The 20,804-nt window shown below is 33.8% G+C and overlaps 1 protein-coding gene across 1 annotated transcript; it reads left to right on the top strand.

Moving 5' to 3' along the window:
• Window positions 1-275: 275 nt before the first annotated feature.
• Window positions 276-20,033, top strand: LOC128186600 (thyrotropin-releasing hormone receptor-like). Its single transcript, XM_052856428.1, has 3 exons — window positions 276-1,232; window positions 18,337-18,559; window positions 19,365-20,033. Exons 1-3 carry the CDS (start codon window positions 444-446, stop codon window positions 19,556-19,558), a joined length of 1,206 nt encoding a protein of 401 aa, XP_052712388.1. The 5' UTR covers window positions 276-443; the 3' UTR covers window positions 19,559-20,033.
• The last annotated feature ends 771 nt before the right edge of the window (window positions 20,034-20,804 follow it).

Genomic DNA, 20,804 nt, shown 5'->3' with positions numbered 1-20,804 from the left:
ATCACAAATATATTGACACCCACAAATTAAAATTTACCATTTAAGAAATTGTATCATTAGAACCTAAATGCTGCAAATATTCCAAGATCCATCTAAAATAGAAAAAAAGTGTACGGGGATTAAATGTCTACGTCTCATTTTGACGTAAAGATAGACTTGCAATTCAATTACAGAGTGAAGAGAAAATGGTCGTGTTTGAAGGCTTTAAGTGTAGGTTGATACAATTGTGTATATAACGAGAGATCAGCGCGCTTCTTTGATACATTATCGTCAACAGCGGTCGATCGCAGGCGGAGCGCATCAGGCATTAACGCGCTCTTGTCTATCAAACTGTCGCTTCCGAATTTCTGTCGCGTTATTTGCCAAGTTACTTACTATTTTCTCTCTGGAAAATTGAAAGTTTCCAATAAAAAAAAAAAGTAGAAGTAAAGGGAATCCTCACCATGTCGATGGACTTGTGTTTGACCGTTAACGAGAGCTCGGAAATGTCCACGTTCCAGGAAAATTCCTCGGATGTAAGCTTGTTCCCTCCGTCAGACTACCCTTTCCAGTACCAAGTAATTTCTGTGATAATCGGAATTGTGATATTTCTGGTGGGAATGCTGGGTAATATCTTGGTAATCGTGGTGGTCTGTAGGACGAAATGTATGCATACGCCGACCAACTGTTACCTCTTGAGTCTGTCCGTAGCCGATTGTCTCGTTCTGTTATCGGCGACCCTTCCCTCCATTCCGGAACCATTTTTCCACACCGGGGAATGGCCGTGGGGACGAGTTACTTGCTCAGTCCTGATATTTTTACAGTATCTCGGTGTTCAGGCATCGTCTTTATCGATAACCATGTTTACGATTGAGCGATATATCGCGATATGTCATCCGATGAGAGCTCAAAGGATGTGTACCGTACAGAGAGCAAAGCGGATTATCATCGCTATTTGGATTTTTACGACCCTGTACTGCGCCCCGTGGCTTGGACTGACCGCTGTTGTGGAACAAGAAAAGACGGGGATCCCCCAATGTGTCCACCGTCTGGAGAGGGAGAAGTACCTGGCCTACTACCTGACTGACCTCATCGCTTTCTACGTCGTTCCGTTACTGGTGTCCGGGATCCTGTATGCACTGATTGCTAGAATTTTGTTTATCAATACAATGCCCCGATCCAAGTCTGAAGAACAACACTGCACGAAAGATAAATGCCGAGTCAAAACGTCCACCTCCAACTCCAGAAAACAGGTAACACATGTTTTGGATTGTTATTACATGTAGGAATATCTGCTGAAAAGAAATCGCAAAATTATTGTCTTCAAAATTTCTCAATCGCTAGGATGTACATTTTTATGACAAATTAAATATTCAGTTGCCACCAAAAAGGAGAGAAATCTAATACAATTTTCTTTTCTTTTTTTGTTTTTGTTTTTGTTTTTGTTTTTTTTTTAACAAAAAGCATTATGATAAGCTGCTTTTTTGTATATAAAAGAAGAGGTCATATGGAATAGGAAACAATTTTAATAAATTAACAAACCAATAATTATAAAGACGACGCAATGGCAAATATTTTCAAAGAACAAATTCCCCCTAAAAATTATGTGTAATTACCTTGCGTATTTCGGTACCATTACGTGGTTAATTAGTTGGAACGTGTTGCGATCAACCAATTGGCAATTTTGGAATTGAATGCCATTCCTTGAATTTTTGTTTAAAAAATATTGCCTCTTTAAAATTAACGATCTCTCAACTTTTCAGCAGTATTTTTAATTAAAGAATACTCCCTTTATTTAATTTTGCATTTTTGCCAATTCCCAATCCTGCTTTAATGTTGTTTAGTACTATATTGTTGTCATCAATTTATCGGTAACCCCCACCCCCATTTCATGGTTTTTGTTTATATAGACACAACCGAGGTTTCTTGGGGTTTTTATGAATTCAACGTGTAATTGGGTTTTGTCTTGGAATGGAAATTGTTGCATACGATTTTTTTCTTTTTTCTTTTGCATACGATTTTTTTCTTGTTTTTTTTTTCGACTATAAAATAATTAATATGCATCTTATTGACAATAAAGATAGGTATACATTGTACTTTATTTATTTATACATGACTCATTCATTTGCGCATCACATTTCTTCCAGTAGCTTTATCTTAACATGATTATTGGGTGCATTAGAAGTATTAAAATGAAAATAAAAACATATGTTTAACGTTTAACAGTTACTGCTCTGGGATACACCAGGCACGTGGAAGAAATTGTTCATTTTTTGTTTTTTTGTATTTTTGATAAATAGTATGTGTTCGATTTTCTAAATTACTGTCGGACCATTTTCAATTTGTTTGAGTTCAACAAAATTTGTTGTGTTACGGAGGTACCATATTACTGACACTATCGAGTGGATGAAATTTTGAAAAAAGGGTCATGCAGTATCCCTCTATACATGATATAAACAGACAGAAGATCGCAAGAAACAAAATATCGAGAATGCTCATTTTGCAATGCTTATGTGCATTACTAAAAAAAAACTTCAATATTTTCCTTACGTTTAATACTTGCTTAAATTTAGAGTGAAAAACGGAATTAATGATCACCACTTTGATTTATTATCATTCAAATACTCAAACTTTACTAGACCAGGTTCATTAGCATGATAATAGGTTTTACCCTTTCACGTTTTCGGAGTTCTATTTTATGAGAGATGATCAATAAAATTCATTTATTTTAAAAGCGCTTTTAAAATGAAGTTCTGCGCGCAAGATAGGAGAGCCTCGTGTGTTTTACCGGAAGCCGTAGGCCCCGGAATTAAGTTTTTATACCATTATCCCAGTATTGCATGGCTTAAGAAAAGCTCATCAGTGTTGGCAGAGAAAATAGACCCCAACACAATCAAAGAATTACGTGAGAACCAGATAGATCCTAGATGGTGGCCAATTGGTGGGCGCTCACTATTCCCTATCTGACAACGGTAAAGGCTGTCCACAAAAAAAGTATTTAATATGAACCAAAATATGAGTTCGTCGAACTACTGCAGCTTCATTGTCAACCAGAAGAGACATTTTGTTGGATCTGCTTTAATTTAATTAACATATCGATCTCCTTTATTGGAATTGCATCAAGGACAATTTTGATTCTACTGGTATGCAATAACCATTGGTTGATTTGCGTGACAATTAACTCCCTGTAAACTTGATCAAGAACCCAAGAAAGAGGGTGGGTGGTCCGAATTTTTATTATCTAACATTTTTTTTTTCATCAGAAACTCCATTGAACATTAGACTCCATTGAACATTGTATGTAAAGTCATGTCCCATTACATTGAAAAGTTTAAATCAGGTATAATTCGAGATCGTTTAACCGTAATACTAGTACTATCAAGGGCTATCCACTGGCAAAGCATATGCATGTAGAGACATTATAGTATCCATGGCTATAAAGAACCAACGTTTTATATTTTATTCATAGCTTCATGTGTTGACTGACTGAACCATTTTAATTAAAACAAAATGTTTTAAGATTTAATTGGTTCCGTCGTGTTTTTTTTTCCTTTTGTGGTTTTGAATGTTATCGTTTCTGATTTCTGGTAATTTACTTCTTGCATGATAGGGCATGATGTTCAATGATTTCCGTTTGTGATATATTTAATTTTTTTCTCATTTGTGATGGTATCTTGTTTGAATGTTCCTCATTCCAAAAATCAAGTTATTTTTTATTTGTAGTATAGCATCTTGCCAGTGTTTCGCGCTTCTAAATCTAGTTATTTTCATTTTGTTTTGTTAAATGATTCTTATAAAATCAATTCGTTTTCTCTTAATGTGGAACCATCTTTCAATATTTTGATATCCTTTTCACTGTTGCATCTTGTGTGAGGTTACATGGAACTGGGTATTTCCTATTTGTCTGATTTCGTATCTTGTTTTACGGCTTTCATTTGGTTTATTATGTTATTTTTCTCTTTTTCTATGCGATATTATGTTGAAAGTTTCTCATATCTGATATCTGGATATCTCGTTTTGTAGTATTTTGTTAAAGTTATTTTTCTCTTTGCCTGTGTGGTTGGTTCTTTTTTCAAGACATCTAGATTTTTTGGCAAATTGGCAGTGTAGTATTTTGTAAAAGGGTTCCATTTCCTATATTTGTTTGGTTGGGTACTATTTCTCCTTTCTGTCTGATATCTAATGATGATATCAACTTATGACCTCTGTTTAGATTCTTGTTTAATGTCCATGTTAATATGCTCAATGTTGTATCATATTAGATGTCTCTTTTTCCCTTGATGTGATTATCTGTTTATTGTTTATAAAGTTCGATATCCATAGTTTTTTGTTAGTTGCAGTATAATCGTTAATGTTTCTAATTTCTGGGTGGTATTTTAAAGGTTGTTGATAGGTAAATACGTAAATATTTCCTTTTTGTTAAATGTGATATCTTGTTGATATATTGTCTCTCGTCTCTGTCAGACTGATATCTAACAGCGTTCTCGTTGTTTGTTGCGGTGTCGTATTTAATGTTTCTCGGTTCTGATTTAAAGTTTTTGTTACAGTTTAATATTTTTTTAAGTTTCTCTGTGCGGGAGTATATCTATTTTCTCTTTGTTTGACATTGTATCTTGTAAAGTATTTCTCTTTTGTGCTATCGTATTTTATTGTTTCATCTGTGGTTCCTTTTTTGTATTAGATGAAATGTTGTGTAATGTGTTGCTGTTCTGATATCTAAATATGTTTGATTTTTCTGGTATGGTACACGTACTTTAATAGATATATCTTGTTTCTGGTTTCTAGTTATCTTTCTGCTTGTCTGGCGAGGTAGTGTGGTACTAGTAATTGTTATTGCTTCTTTGATATCAAGCTATTTTGTCTGCGCCTAGTATGGCATCTTGTTACATCAGAAGTTTTCGCTTGTAATCTGTTTTTTGTATTGTATAAACTTTTGATTGTTGTGCTGTATAATTTCGTAATATAATATGTATATGTATAATCATGTGAAAATATTTCACTTTATGGATACATTGTCGATACATTTCTATTTTTGCCTAACGACGTATTTTATACCTGCTATTCTCTTTATCTGCGTTTAAGGGTTGTAACGATATTAACTTAATTACTGCACTATTGAGTGCAAATGAAAATGCTGTGATCTCCATTATAAGGTTTGTTTATTAAGTTTAACCATTTAGTCCTGTGAACTTTCTGTGGAATCAGCTAACAATCAATACATAAAGCCTTTTATCTGGAATGCTTACAAAATAACGTGTGTTTTTGCCGATGAAACTATTATCGGCTGGTGTACCTTATTAAGCAATTGATAAATTAATGACTGTATTCGACACATCACTCCAATAGTGCATCCGTTATCTTTTACGGCAATTGTGTTCTTTAACTAATTTACTAATTAAGGTGTCGCCAGATCGCACCATAACTGATTCTTTTCATCAATTTGATTACAGAGGTAGGTTGAAAATCAATACATGTAGTGTCATACATTCTTAAATGGTGACTGAAAGCAAAAGATTCGCCTATGGATCCCCTATGTCTACTCAGATTAAATACAAATCGAAGTCCTTCTAGATGGCTTACGGTACTCGTATAAACGGAAACTATTTGATGAAAAATTTGATGAATGAATTTTATGTAAATTACTAAAAAAAAAAAAAAACCAACAGTATTTTAATGCATTTGCTTTGAAATTAAAGCATTTATACACTTACATGGTTATTCATTAGACTCTTTACTTTACATGCGGAAGATTTTTAATGGGAAGTAGAAACACTTCACCTACTAAGAGAAAAGTTTATTCATTCCTTTCTATTTCAGAAATTAACAAAACGGTGCGATAAATCCTATTTATAAAGTTAATGCTTTGTATTACCTGAACATAAAACTGACCAATGATATCACACGCCGATCATTCCTTTCAAAAAGGAAAACTTGTTTATTGTCATTCTGCCGCGAATCAAATTTTTAGTTACCGGAATGACCTTACTTAAAACAATAATTTGGAACTAACAGACCAAGAACTGTCTCCTCTTATATTTTTTTAAAGACATGTATTATATTGCATAGCTTTTTTAAGGTTGAATAACACATCATCACAAAATGGCTGAGCTCTGATCGAAACGACTTTTCGTTTATTAAAAGGATTTTATCGACAGTAATATGTAACTTACTGCATAGATGAGTGGATAACGTGTCGGACTTGCGATCCATACATCCCGAGTTCGAATCCCGCAGGGACTTTTTCACTTACTGAATTAAATTTTTTAGATATTCATTTTTTATCCCCAAACTGCAATTTTTTCGATTATTTGACATACTTACATTTTATTTATTATTTCATCTTTTATAATCAAATAATCTGAGTATAAAGGAAAGTAATACCTGAATTACAATGATTGAAAACTGACAAATATAACGTTAACTAAATTCGTGAAGTTGAACAGGAAAAAGGAAGAAAACGGACAGAAAAGGAAGGAAACGGACAAAAAACGGACAGAAAAAAGAAAGGAAAAAAGTTAACAAAAGTCGTGAAATCGAACAGAAAAAAAGAAAGGAAACGGACAGAAAAAAGAAAGGAAACGGACAGAAAAAGAAAGAAAACGAACAAACGCTCGACTAAACGCCGCACTTTTGCGTCACGAATAACGTTTACAAAGTTGAGCTCAGTGGGCTTTTGTTAATTCACCAAAGAAGATAAAGGGGTATATATATTATTGATTTATTTGAAGACGATGAGTTTTTAGACCATTCCACTTGTTATTGATCGATGTCGGCATTTACTTTCTAGTTTTAAAATTGAATTATTAAACCTGCATCTTAATGGAACCAATAACCCGTCCTTTTCATGGTTTTCTGGGCAATTTCTTTCCATTAAGGCAAGAATTCAAATAAAACATTGCTAAGACAGAGAAGTTAAATTGGCTTTTATATCATCTTTTCAACGACATCTTTGAAAATGACAAATTCCCTCACGTGTTTTAAAACTGGTTTTTCTTTATCACAGGATTACATTAATGGTGATGTCAGGTTTGAATATTTCGGTCTCATTCAGCTCCATCTTATTCCCTGGAAAATTAAGCCTTGTTGCAGTTCATCACAAGACCAAGTGATGTCTGAAATGAGTTTAGTTTTTATTAACAAACGCAACTGCAAAATTATCCAAGTGAAAATAACAGTCATTAGAATAAAATAGTAATATTGAATTTGATAAGTACGTTCTGTAGTCTAAGATATAATGATGTGCTGGGGGTCAACCATGGCATTATTTTATGTTACGGAAACATATTGTCTAACGGAGAAATCGGTTCGTTTTCGGCGCTTGTTGTTGTCATTATATGATAGTAATATTTTATTAATTTGACTCTCTTTTCACACTTATTCTTACGTACCATTTTACCAAGATTCTAGCTTATTTTGTGGTCTTTCATTCCATGGCATCATTTTATTTTAATTGATGGACTCATTAATGATTCACACTTATTCTATCGTATGTCTTCCTTTACAACTTCTTACTTTTATCAACTTTCTTCTTTGACTTTTTAGGATTCTACCTTTTTCAATGGGATTTCATTTTAATGGTATTCTATCGTAAGTCTGTCTGTGACTAACATTCTAGCTTATTTCACAAGACGCATTATCCCTGGTATTGGTTTAATTTGACTTCATAGTAAAAGAAAACATAAATTTTACCCCATTCAATGGTAGTATGGAAGGGCTTTATCTATATGCTTTAATTTTATGAGTATATATTTAGATGACAAAATCAAACTTTCTTCCGCTTTCCTTGACTTGTTTGAAAGAAACAATTGAATGCACCTTAGAGCCCGTTCACTGTAAGGCTTTGACTGAAAAAAAAAATTGTCAATATCATTCTTTTGGAAAAATAATTGATTTACGTTTTAGAAGAAAATGGGTTTTTATCCTTTTTTCTCCTTCCTTAACGATCCATTTTGTGTGCCTTGCAATTGAATTATCTTTGTTTGGATTAATTAATTTCCTGTAAGTATCATTAGAAGAATATCCTGCTGTATCTCCATTCATATGGTTTCTATTCTAGAACCAGTCTCAATATAAATCTTGCCTTCCATTACATTGCTTTCAGCACCATACGTCCACAATCAAGTGTAATGTGATTCAGGGAAGCTTAGTGTAAACTCTGTTAGATTCCGGAGATGTCTGGGGATAAAAAGAAGTCTGTCCGTCCGATCTGGCCCTTGATAAGGAATAATGAGTCCAACTTACCCAGTCTTTACTGTCATTAGTTGTATTCACTCAGAAACACCGATCATCAAAAGGCAAAAAATGATTGGAAAACGAAATGCTGTCACGAAAGATCTTCGTTAAGGCATCAGGGATCGAGTGTTTTAACTCTGTGCTGCGTTTTACACCAAAAAAAACTTACGACGATGTCGTAAATGTTTTAATTCTAATGAAAATATTCTTAATGAACAAATTTTATACAAAATCAGTTATTTACAACTATTCAATTTCTATATCTACATTAACACCCATAAATTGAAATATTGATTAGTTGATAGAAATATGGTCAATAAACATTCATCCATTTGGTCGTAAGTTCTTATGTAACTTCTTTAACTCTATCATCATTACAGTTTCCCCTCTAGAAGACGCCAATCTGTGCTTTCTTAAAGGAAAAACGCCATTAACATGTATTCTAGCACGGACATCCTATCTGATCGTGTTCCAAAGTAACGCACATCCACAAAATGGCAAATAACCCATAAATATCAGAAATTAGATCTTGATTATCAAATTATTACTCTCCACGGGATTTCTTCGGAGCTGCAGATATAACGGTTCCCCGTAAGCCGTGTCATCGCTCCTCTAGATCCGGGCGCCGTAATCATCTTCTTGAAATATTGATATGCTTGTTGACATACACAATTCAGCAGAGAATACACATTGTCGTTTTAATGGAGGGATTAGTCCTCAAAATCTTATCAGAAGTTGGGAATTAAAGGCTATAATATGAACAAATTATTGAAATTCGGGTACCATTCTTCGCGGTCTGTCACACTAAACAGACTGGCTCTAAAGTAAGTAATTCCCCTGGGAGCTTGTATTGTTTACTTTAAAAAGGTTCAAATAAGTATTCTACGCATTCCTGGCACAAAAATGAACTTTCATACAACTTGAAGAAAAGCATTTTAAGTAAAGGGAATGGAAGGGGGTTACCAGACATTCATAACTTTTTCTAACTAATAAGTTTTTACAGCGATTTCAGATTTTTTTTCACATCAAAATAAAATCATCGGAAAATAATGTCTTCAAGCTGAATCTACCCTTCGCGAAGAAGAAACCCAAAGAATGAGCTGGAACAAAATAAGACTTCTCGGAGAGAAAACACTTGGGGGGGGGGGGGGGGGGGGGAGGGCGAGGGTCTTTGTCGGGAGTGGTGGTGGGAATCGCTCTGCAATAAGGCTTCCAATAACCAGGTCTTCAGGAAGCAGTGTCACTGCACAACACCTGTCCTTCAGGTTAGACCAATTAAAGGGTTCAATGGTTGTGGTCGTTTTCATACAGTAACAATCTCCGTTAGAAGGAGAGCTTTGTATATAGACATAGGAAATTATTCTTATTATATTTATGGCACAAATGTTCCTGTACTAAATATTAGCTTTTGGTTAAGATAAGATAAATCATAATAAAATTTAAATTCCCAATTTGATTGGTATTTAGCTGACCATACATCCGCCGTGTCCAGCTGTATCCCTGCATGGTGAGAGTGAGAGGTCCATTCATGTCCTGCTCTGAGTGTCAGATAGTTGTGTAACTTGCTTCATTTCTGTTCAAGCACGAAGAAGTATTATTTTGAAAGAAAAATTGTCAATTTGTAACCACTTGACAAATTGAATAAAAAAATTAGTAGTCTCTGGTTAAATATAAATCAAGTGAACGACATTTGTCTCGCAGGACATCTGGTATAAAGAACTAACGTGTTTTGCCGGTGGGCATCAATCACCGGTGATAGAAAACAATGGGCACCGCTATATTGTGCGAAAGAGAGCATCTAGTACATCGTATGACTACATTATAAATAGTGCCCGTTTAGGGGGGTAAGAGTTGAAATTGACACCCCGAGAAAACTATTGTCAACCGACGCGAAGTGGAGGTTGACAATGGTTTTCGAGGGGTGTCAATTTCAACTCTTACACTCATAAACGGGCACTATTTATTTTATTATACTGAATGTCTTAATTTTAAAGAAAACTTTACTACTTTTATATATGAATGACGTGAATTCTTTGGTGAACCGTACGCGCATAGTTTACATGCATGTAACAATTCGTCGTGTTACCCGTTGCTAAAAGTGTTGCTAACGCTGAGGGTAATAGAACGGATTATCAAATGTGTCTAAACCAATCAGATTTCAGTATTTAACATGAAAGTATAATATAACAAAATATAATGTAATTACGTTTGGATTATCTGTTTTGTTTAAGTAATGTCAATGTAGGTATTGGATACGTCCTTAGGGTTAAAATTTGTCAATAATTAAAACTTTAATTCCTATGCAAAAAGTTATGCAAGAATCACAAGTTCCTCTTTATTGCAATGTTTTACCACAAAATAGTCCTTTAACGTCTTTTGTATATGTTTAAGATTGTATCCATATATATGACCGCGAAAATAATTCACCTCAAATAAGTGAATCACTGGGAAACTTGAAGTATACTATTCATGAATAAAAGTAGATTTACAATACATGTTATAGTACAAAATTAATGGTCTAATACTAAAGAGGTTCGCTCCTTAGGTTTTGGGTAGCCATTTTGGGTCACCTCTAGTCTGAAAATTCTGCATCACATATAAAGTCTAGTAGTATATTCATATTGTACAATGCCAAATAAACTTTATTGAATATTATTGTTTAAAAAAAAATACATTTTACATGGTTTAGTAAGGGACTATATTTTGTGGCGGAAGGTTTTCAAGAAGGAAATGTACAATTTTCATATCTCAGTTGTTTAAGAGTACTGTTACTTTAGCTTCCTAATTTTCAGCACAGACCAAACTTCTAGATAGTTTGTGTATTACGATAAATTCATGATGTTCTTAAAACATATTTAGACCATATTTTGATATTTTCTTCGATGTATTTTGGCACATTTAGTTTATATTTCATAAAAGTTATGAAAAAAATAGCTCCAATTTTGGCCTAAAATTAGCTTATTTAATGCTATATCTCAAATTTTTTAGATGTTACCCATACTTGTTTTACTTTTAAATGAGACATTAAATGTATGTCTATTTGTATGCAATGTAGTTTTGGAAAGATGACATGACTAAATTTTTTTTAATTTTCATGTCAAATTTAGCAAAAATTTCAGGAAAATTATCATTTCTGTTTGGGGACCCATTTTTCCAAAAAAAAATGGCGTGTGACATGGGTCACCAATAAAATAAATGATCATTTTAGGCCCCCATCTTTATATCCAAGTGGTTTTCGGATAAATGGCATTACTAATATTTCAAGTGCCAACCTCCTTAAATCGGTTTGATTTTCCAATCTCTGTTTCGGAAAATATGACAACTTTGTCGACAGAAACTTATTTGATTTGTACAAAAGTTTTAAGAGACAGCAATGTAAATTAGTGAGTTTTTGACGCGCATTATATCTTTACGAAGGCAACTTTAGCTATACATTACAACAAGTTTGTATTTCTATTTTGAAAGGATTCTGTACATTGTATCCTGTTTGTAACTTGATTTAAATTCGAATTTTGGTAAAGCATTAAAATGCCCAGGTTAACAATTCTAGCCATACAAAATTGGATAACAAAATTGAAAATCTTGAGCTCAAATCGTGTAAATGTCGATTTGACGACATCGTGAGAGCCATGAAGTATTATTGTTCTCTCAGCTTGTAGTGACAGGCGTGTTTATCTAAATTGTTTTATGCTGTTAAGATTATAAAAACTTATTAAACCTGACCGTTATCGTTATTTCAAGAAAACGCTAGCAATGCAAATCAAATGTGAACGGGTGAAAGTACTTTCAGTACTTTGATTATAAGTTGTAAGCTATTAAATATCTACGCTTTGACCCCTGTGAATGTTATTGTCATCTAAATTGAGACCTCGTTGTTTTATCTGACCCTTACAGTTTCGCAGTAAAAATCGTGCTTCGTGGTTATAGTCTATTTCCTGGAATATGGGTACTTGTAGTCAAATATAAAATCTAGACGCTTTTTTTATTTAAAACTATCTTCATTGACTGGTGAATAAAATGAGTTCTAGAAATAAATGTGACAGTAGAAAGTATAGGGGTGTTTTTGCTATTGAAACGTTTTAAAACATGCGAAGTAGCGCCGCCCCCTTCTACAGTGACCAGCACATTTTTTTTATTCATTTTCGGGGTTTTTTTGGGATAATTAGCATATATTTAAACAAAATTCCAATTTAATTTTTCGGAAACGTCTTTAAATAACCTTGTATATATATATATTTATATATATATATGTGCACAAACGATAATATCTTCGCAGAAACTAACTAAACACAGAACACACATTGTTTTTTTTGTGCAAAAAAAAAAAAACCCATCAACACAAAATTAGTTTTTTACATTTAATCAAAACCGTTACTTGATAAAAAAAAATTAAAGAAATTTCAAAATGGTCTGTGATTTAAAGTTAGAATTTGTTAAACAGTTCTTCGGCGAACATAATGATACATATTACAATTGATGTTTAGTCTCAATAACCGTTAGATTATGAAATAAGACTTATATTATCATTGATTTTCAAGTTTAAACATACATCAAAATAAGATACTAATATGAAAAACGATCAGTACTTACGTATTTTGAGAATATTATCTGAACACTTATACTTCTGTTCGAAATTTCACAGGAACTGAACAAATCTCGGGGAAGTCTCGTGAACTTTCATTCGAGCACCTCTGGATTTATATAACAAACTTAGTAACGATAAAAAAAAAAAATCGATCACATTCACAAAGGTGACTTTGAAGTGATTAATCTCCTATATATGCAGACTTTAATGATATAGAATGATATGCTACGCAATGTTTTGTTATGTGGAATTTTATAAAACCTCGTCGATTTAAATTTCATTTTTATTACAAAATATTTCAAATTTCAAAAGGTGCAAACTGTCAAGAACAATAAGGACATAAAGGAAAAATAAGAATTAAGCCAATCTATCTTTTTTTGTGCCTGAGCTCTCTCTCTCTTTCTCTCTCTCTCTCTCTCTCTCTCTCTCTCTCTCTCTCTCTCTCTCTCTCTCTCTCTCTTGTTTCCGGTCTAACCTTTTCCAACATTGTTGATGTGACATATGTACATCCATGATTGATAGCTTCATTGAAGAAAGCCATCCATGGAAGAAAAAAGATGAGATAAATTTCAATCAATCAGTAAATGCAGCGGCGTAGAATGCAAAAGACAATATTTTACTTCAAGTAATGTGGGAACGTTGTCCACGATAATTGGAAGCGTCTCGTTCCCTCTGTGATGCACTATTATCGTGTGATCGGATAGTGTTCGGTAATGCACTATTATCGTGTGATCGGATAGTGTTGTGTGATGCTCTATTACCGTGTGATCGGATAGTGTTGGATACTATGTATCTTATCTTCATTTAATTGCACATAATTTAACAAGCCAAAATGGTAAATCTTTCAGAAGTGTATATAACTACTAGTATTTGGCAGTTGTATGAAATGAAGCTTTGATGTCTTTGTTTTATAATTATTCATATTCATCTTTATTTGTATGAAATACTTGTGTATCGTTGCTTTAAAGCCAGTATATGTACGCTCTTAGTCAAGGATATGAAAAATAGGTGGTACAGCTATATTTATGGCACGCCAAATTCAGAAAAATGAGCTAATCATAGTTTCACAGTCGATAAACTAGTTTTAACGGTTGTAAACTATACTAGTAGTTTACGGACAGAAAATTATAGTTAACGACGGTAATCTATATTTTAAATTTGTGAACCATATAGTTAACGCGATTATATATGTGTCAGAAGTGTAAAAAGATAATTAACACTGAAAACAACCATTTGCGATAGCAAAACATGATTTATCCGATAAAAATAGTTTTACGATTGTGAAACTATGATTAACAACTCTAAATTATAGTTAACGAATGTAAATTAATTTATAGTTTACAGATGTGGACCTATATTTATCAGCAAAATCTATTGTTAACATTATTTGCAGACAGATGAAATTAGATTATCATTTGTTAACTATAGTTTACAACCGTTAAATATAGTTTTACAGATGAAAACTATAGTTAACAATTCGTTAACTATGGTCTGCAATTCGTAAACTATAGTTACCAGGCGATAAACCTAATATATCATATGTGAAACTATGTTTAGCTCATTTTTATGATGGCGTGCAGTAAAAGTCTCCTATACATGTACAATAATTTGACTATCATTATCAGATTATACTTTGCGCTAATTTTAGATATCAAGCCAAAAGACACAATTCCAAAGAAAAACATTTTTTTTTCTATTTTCTGTGAAACTATTTAATTGTGTCGTTCGTTCTTGAGAAATGAAGCTGATAACTCTCAGTGTTGCGTCAGTCGTGCCTTAATGGCATTCATATCAAACAAAGCCCTTTGATATCAATATTCAGTGAATCACATTTTATTATGACTTCGTGTCTAGACTAGAACTTGTCACTGATTTGTCCTAATCTGATGATGGCTGGTCACAAACTGAAAACTCTCTGAATGTATTAACCACTAGACCGCCATTTTTACATCAACACACTGATATCAACCTGAGCTCTGAACTGTAGCTGTTCATGACTACTGATACGGCGTTGATATGACTCGTCAAATAAATAAAAGTCCTAATCAATCAATCAATCATTCATCATGATAACTTTCAAATAAACACAGACTGTTGCCAATTTAGCAACTTAAAATAACCAGTAACAATAAATATTAAGTTTTCCCCGCCCTCACAACTTCGGGGGTCCAGAGTTCACTCGTGACCGCGGCCGTAAAAATATGGACCTACAACATTTTCTTGCAAGTTCATAACATTAAAGAGCTGAGAAAACTCATTTTCCTTTCCTCTTAATTATTTATGACACATAAGCAATTGACCATTGGCAATTTAAATGCTTCATTAAGAGTGTAGGTTCTAATAAGTTATTAATGTAAGACATGTCTGGATGTTATGATGCCGTCGTTTTTTTGCTCAAAGTCAATGCTGTAGTTTAACGAATCTTTCTGCAAATTGAATAACATCACAAGCTATCGCATGAATTTTCCTTTCGTTTTCAATTCAGCCGGTTCAGATTTTAACTCACTTTTTGTGTTTAATCCAGTAAATTCAGTTCAATAGCTCTGCATCAGCTGAAGGCGCATCCATTTTGAATATTGTTACTGTTGTTGTTTTGTATTCATACTCGCCGCTTCATTACATTATTTGCATTTTTGATCAATGACACTTCACATTTTATGATTTGAAAATGTTTTATTAAATGACAAGAAATGAAGATAATAATTTTTCTACTGAACGACGTATCAAGGAAAAAATTGACCGGAAAACTATTTCATCAGCGCATTGATGAAGTTTTCCGGTCAATTTTTTTTTCGATACGTCGATCAATAGAAAAATTATTATCTTCATTTCTTAAATCAGTCAACCAATCAATCATTTTTTTTTCTGGATAACTTCGACATCAGCGCCCTGTTAACAATTTGAACCTTGAAGACGCACTATCGCAGCGTCTCTGGATTTGGCAAGTCTGAATGTCTCGAAAGCACTGGATGTTAAATTGTGAAACACAATTAAGTCGTTGCCCATCAATTATAGTTTTGGTTAAGCAAATTGTCTTTTCTGCACTGTACTTTAGTTTATTTTCCAACAGATAAGTAAGTATCCTATTTACTTAGTAGATTTTTATTAAACCATTTTTATTGATTTGGTTTATCAGTTAACATAACTAATTGCAACGCCGGATTATGAGGGTTTTACATAAAGTTGAATTACTGCATATGTTTTCACATGGGTCAAATTAATTGTTACCCATAATAATCCAACTAAGACGTTTTGCAAGCCTAGGGGAACATTTGATCGTCGCAATGAAGGAAGCAAGAGAAAGAATTGGAAGCAAATTTATCCACGGAGAAGCAGAAAATCTCCCCTTCACTAAATGAGGGATTAATTTCAATTTCATGAAGAAGCTGTATGACGGAGGCTTGTTGAAGCGGAGATTGATAATCACTCATTTTTTATGAACTCTCACACACAGATGCCAGATACAGTAACAATGTCTCGACTCGTACAAGTGTCTTCAGTTATCAATTCTCTTATTTGTTTACCCAGTTTGTAAGTCTGGTTCATATTAAACTTTTACTTCCTAAAACTCTGTTTAATATATATGTGGGCGTGTGTGATTGGTATCTCATGTATACTAATACGTATTTCAAAAGGTTAAAGATGTGATTGCTGTTGGTTATTTTTTTACTAAACAGATTTTCATTTTCTTCAGGAACAAATCAAAATGAAAACGGAAATTCATCATTAGAAACAAATAGATAAATACTGCGACATAATGAACGAAACTTTCTGTAATATCTTGTCAGACTACGTAAAGATATTGTCATGGCTTCCTGCAATAAAGGTACATTGGCAATCATAAACATCAATAAAATGAACGATGGTAATTTCCCGCGGAACCATAACAATTAACATACCGCAATAGGATTGTGGGAACCCTTCAGCGATTCTGGGAAGGGAGAATCTAAGGAACTCAAAACGTCAGAGGGGTAGAGGCCGTCATAACTAATATAAATGTTAGAAGATTTCATGATTACGTTCAGAACATGGTTTCTATCACAAACCTCCGTTTGTGATTTTTCCGTGTTTTTAATGTTTCGTTCACCAATGAATACAAAAAGAGTACACTCGTTGCTTGATTTTTTTTATCATAAATTTGTGCTGAGCACTTCACATATGTTAAAAATAAGAATTTATTAAGCAAGATCTGTTAATGATATAGAAATTCCGTTATGAAAGCCTTCAATTAATGAGCCGTATGAAATATTCCCCACAATCACGCGCATTCTCCCTGAAATTGATTTAATATCGGAGGATAATCAGAGACAAAAACTACATAATGATATTAGCTAAAAGTATGAAAAATCCCTTACATCTGTTGCCTTTCTGTTTTATATGTTAGACATGGGTCATAAGTAATCTTGATGCGATGCTGCAAGAGTAAAATTGATGCAAATTAGAGGCAAGACCTGTTATAATAGTACGGCATGTGCAATTACTCTGCAAACCCAAATCTCAACATCATCCATTTATAGTTCTGTGTTTTTTAAAAAATTGATTTGATGTTGGCTTTTTATGGCTTTGGGCTTCACAGGATTTTATCACGTGACCAACCAAGATCATATCCCGGTGAACCTTAATCATGCTGTTTGTTTCTAAAATAATTTCTATTGTATCTGCAACAACACAAAAGCACACATCTCTGTTCCTACACACTAGTGAGAGATTAATGTTACCCATGTACAAGGGTGAAAGGTTGTGTGTTAATGTAATACTAACCATTCCTTCCCCTAATAAATGTTGTTACAGAATAGTTGACAACTAACGAGCTAATCAACCAAGAAAGGTTTGCATATATATTACTAATGTTACATTTATAGTGATAAAAAATGGAAAGGAAGACTTTGATTCCGTACTGAACAACCCTGCTTACATAATTCTAATTCTTTGTATCCACGCTTTGCACCAGAAACTTTTCTTGGAAACGATTAGACAGAGTAATTATTAAATTGGCTGATCCCTCAAAATGTTGGTAAGAACAAGACAAGAGAACTTAGGAGTGACATATCAACGTCTGAATGACTGGTGTCGTTCATTGATCACCCCCATTAACCTCGCGGCAGCTTCAATATTCGGTGCAGCATGGTACAATGGGCATCCCCAGAGGCTGGCTGACTCGATCTGTGTCTTTTGTTAGTACTTGTGGTGGAAAAGTGTAGACAGCAGAAATAATTCACGGGGGAGCTAATGACGGAAAAATGCCCACTGGGCACCTCAGAGACAGTACAGAAACCAATCTAATTAGTTTTAATATACACTGTCCATCAAAAACAATAGAGATAGCCATCTTGTCAACCGCGTAAAATATAATATACTGCAGCTGAGGTCATATTTGCTTGTTTATTTATATGATGCCAACTACTTCATATTCTTTGGTATAAAAAGTGTATTTATAATGAAATTATTTGATAACTTCTTTGCCAACTTCTTCATATATTTTGGTACAAAAAGTGTATTTATAATGAAATTATTTGATAACAACTGACGTTTTGTTGTAGGTGGTCAGAATGCTTATAGTCATTTTTGGAGTGTTCGCCATCCTCTGGATGCCATACCGGGTCATGGTTGTCTACAACTCCTTCGCATCCACTAAATACCGCGATCCCTGGTTTCTCCTGTTCTGTCGCATCATGGTATACATTAACAGCGCCATCAACCCCATCCTGTACAACGCCATGTCCGTCAAATTCCGGAGAGCTTTCCAAAACATCCTGTGTTGTGGTGAGTCGCCGGTGATTAGGGTTTCTCCATTTTCTGAATGTGATGACAAAACGGGACACTGACAGGGTTTAAAGTTCTTTGTAGAAATATAACTGTTGGATAAAGTTCCGAGTATTCATTAACATAAAAGAAATTAAAAAAAATAAATTAAAACTAAAGAAATGAAATATTTTAAATTTCTTTCCAAAGTCTTCTAAACTATAATCTCGAATTACTCGGTCACTGACAAAAGGTTACAAGAATATTCTAGAGGTAAGAACATCAACACGCCACGGCTCTTAAAGATAATAATTTAATTCTGGTTGTAACGCGCTTTCTGATTGGCTAAAAAATTATTTTATATCGTATAAAGAATGTTGCCTACGTCATAGTAAGACTAACGTTAAAAACGTATCAATACGCCTGACGTTACGTTTGAATTTTGTACAATATTACGTCATTTTAAAGGTTAAATGATCGTTTTTATCTACAATGAAGTGTAAAAAAATTAAATTATAAGCAATGAATTCAATATTTATTAGTTTTATACGATATAAAATGGTTTGAAACAGTTTACACTTTTTTATAAACCGCTTCGCGGTTTATAAAGCGTAAACTGCCCCAAACCATTTTATATCGTATAAAACAAAGAAATATTGAATTCATTCCTTAAGTAAATAGTAAATCGAATGGTAATCAAGCCTTTAAGAGGTCGCTGACATCTTTTTTTAAACTTTAATCAATAAAATGGAGCCTTTTATCAAGTCTCCATGAGGTGTTACTACTGTTACTTAATTTGAATCTAATCCTGTAATTGTCTTTGCAGCGATTGGGAAGTATAAGCATGGATCTGATGCTTACTCTGAGTACACCACGGACCAGAGAGCCGCCATCAGGCTGAACAAGTGCGCGGGGATGGAAAGGTCCTATCTTCTAATGCCGCCCAACAATAAAAAGACGAATTCGTCCATGGAGAGCATAACCTTTACGGAGAGCGACGGCTGTAGGACCGCTATATGAGAGCTGCATGTCAACCATTCCATGCTAATACGAAAGACAGCTCCGGCCGCGCGGAATAAGGATGATTAATAAAAGTGAGATATGGCACGACCCCGGAAAAACCCTGCAAATACAGTCAATTTCAAGTTGATTTATTCTCAGTGATCAGCGAGGAGAAAATGGTTTTTGTTTTTTGGTTTTTTTTTTCTTTCTTGACCTCTTTGGGGATGCGGGAGGAGCCAATGTTTCAGAAGGAAGCGCTATTGTGAGATGTCGAACTGATGCGAGCTTTATGACACCAACTTTGACTATCTGGTTAATACAAAATCCACATTCAATAACTGTTATAGAACATGAATCTAAGTTAATTTCGTTTATGTTTTTTGTGAAATATGTGAATCTAAGTTAATTTCGTTTATGTTTTTTGTGAAATATGTGTTTTCTATTAATTTCAGTTTCTGTGTTCTGAAGTTTAAACAATGACAGTAACGACTAAGTTTTTTTTTTCTTTTCTTTCTATCAGTTTTGGTGATAAACAAAATACACAATGACATGTTTAGTGTTCTTACCAAGGAATTAATCTCCCTGCATGGAATCAGATCATGTACTAATATAGCTTAATGGATGGAAAGTCGTGGTTTTATTGTCAAGACAAATTGAGAAATCAATAGATTTATAAGACCGACACCTTCTAAAACAGAATTAAAGATTGGACACCTTAAACGCCAGATGAACTCATTTCAAGTGGGAAAATGTCCCTTCGATGTTTATTGTTCCCTGCATACGGAGATTCCACAAATCCAAGAAAGCGTATGAAGTTTTAGTATTACGTCAATAGCTACAGTCAAACATTGAACCTCCTACTTTTGAAACCAGAGATTACGGAGCTTAATTTTTTACGGAACGCCCATGAGGTTATCAGATATTTCTCTCCAGAGGTGTCGATAAAAATTGAAGAGCTGCAAGCCTTGTCACTGCATTGAACGTGCGCATCTTACCCTGTCCATTCTAGTATTGCTTTATCTGAAATCTGAAATCAGGTTTCATTGTTTAAAGCAGAATGTGTTTATTGATTATGACATGTTTCAATCGATCCCAAGGTGATTTTTTTTATAACAAGAGGACCATGGGCCACATTGTTCACCTGAACAACAATGTTATAGTCTGATTTGATTCTGGCAAAAGTATTTACGATATTAATTATAATCGGTACAAAATTATTCTAACAATAAAATTCTTTCTTTGGTGATTCATGCGGGATATAAAG

The sequence above is a fragment of the Crassostrea angulata genome, chromosome 6 (genome assembly GCF_025612915.1).
Source record: "Crassostrea angulata isolate pt1a10 chromosome 6, ASM2561291v2, whole genome shotgun sequence".
NCBI classification, from domain to species: domain Eukaryota; kingdom Metazoa; phylum Mollusca; class Bivalvia; order Ostreida; family Ostreidae; genus Magallana; species Magallana angulata.
Note: the sequence above shows the minus strand (reverse complement) of the source record. Positions and strands in the feature narration are given on the sequence as shown.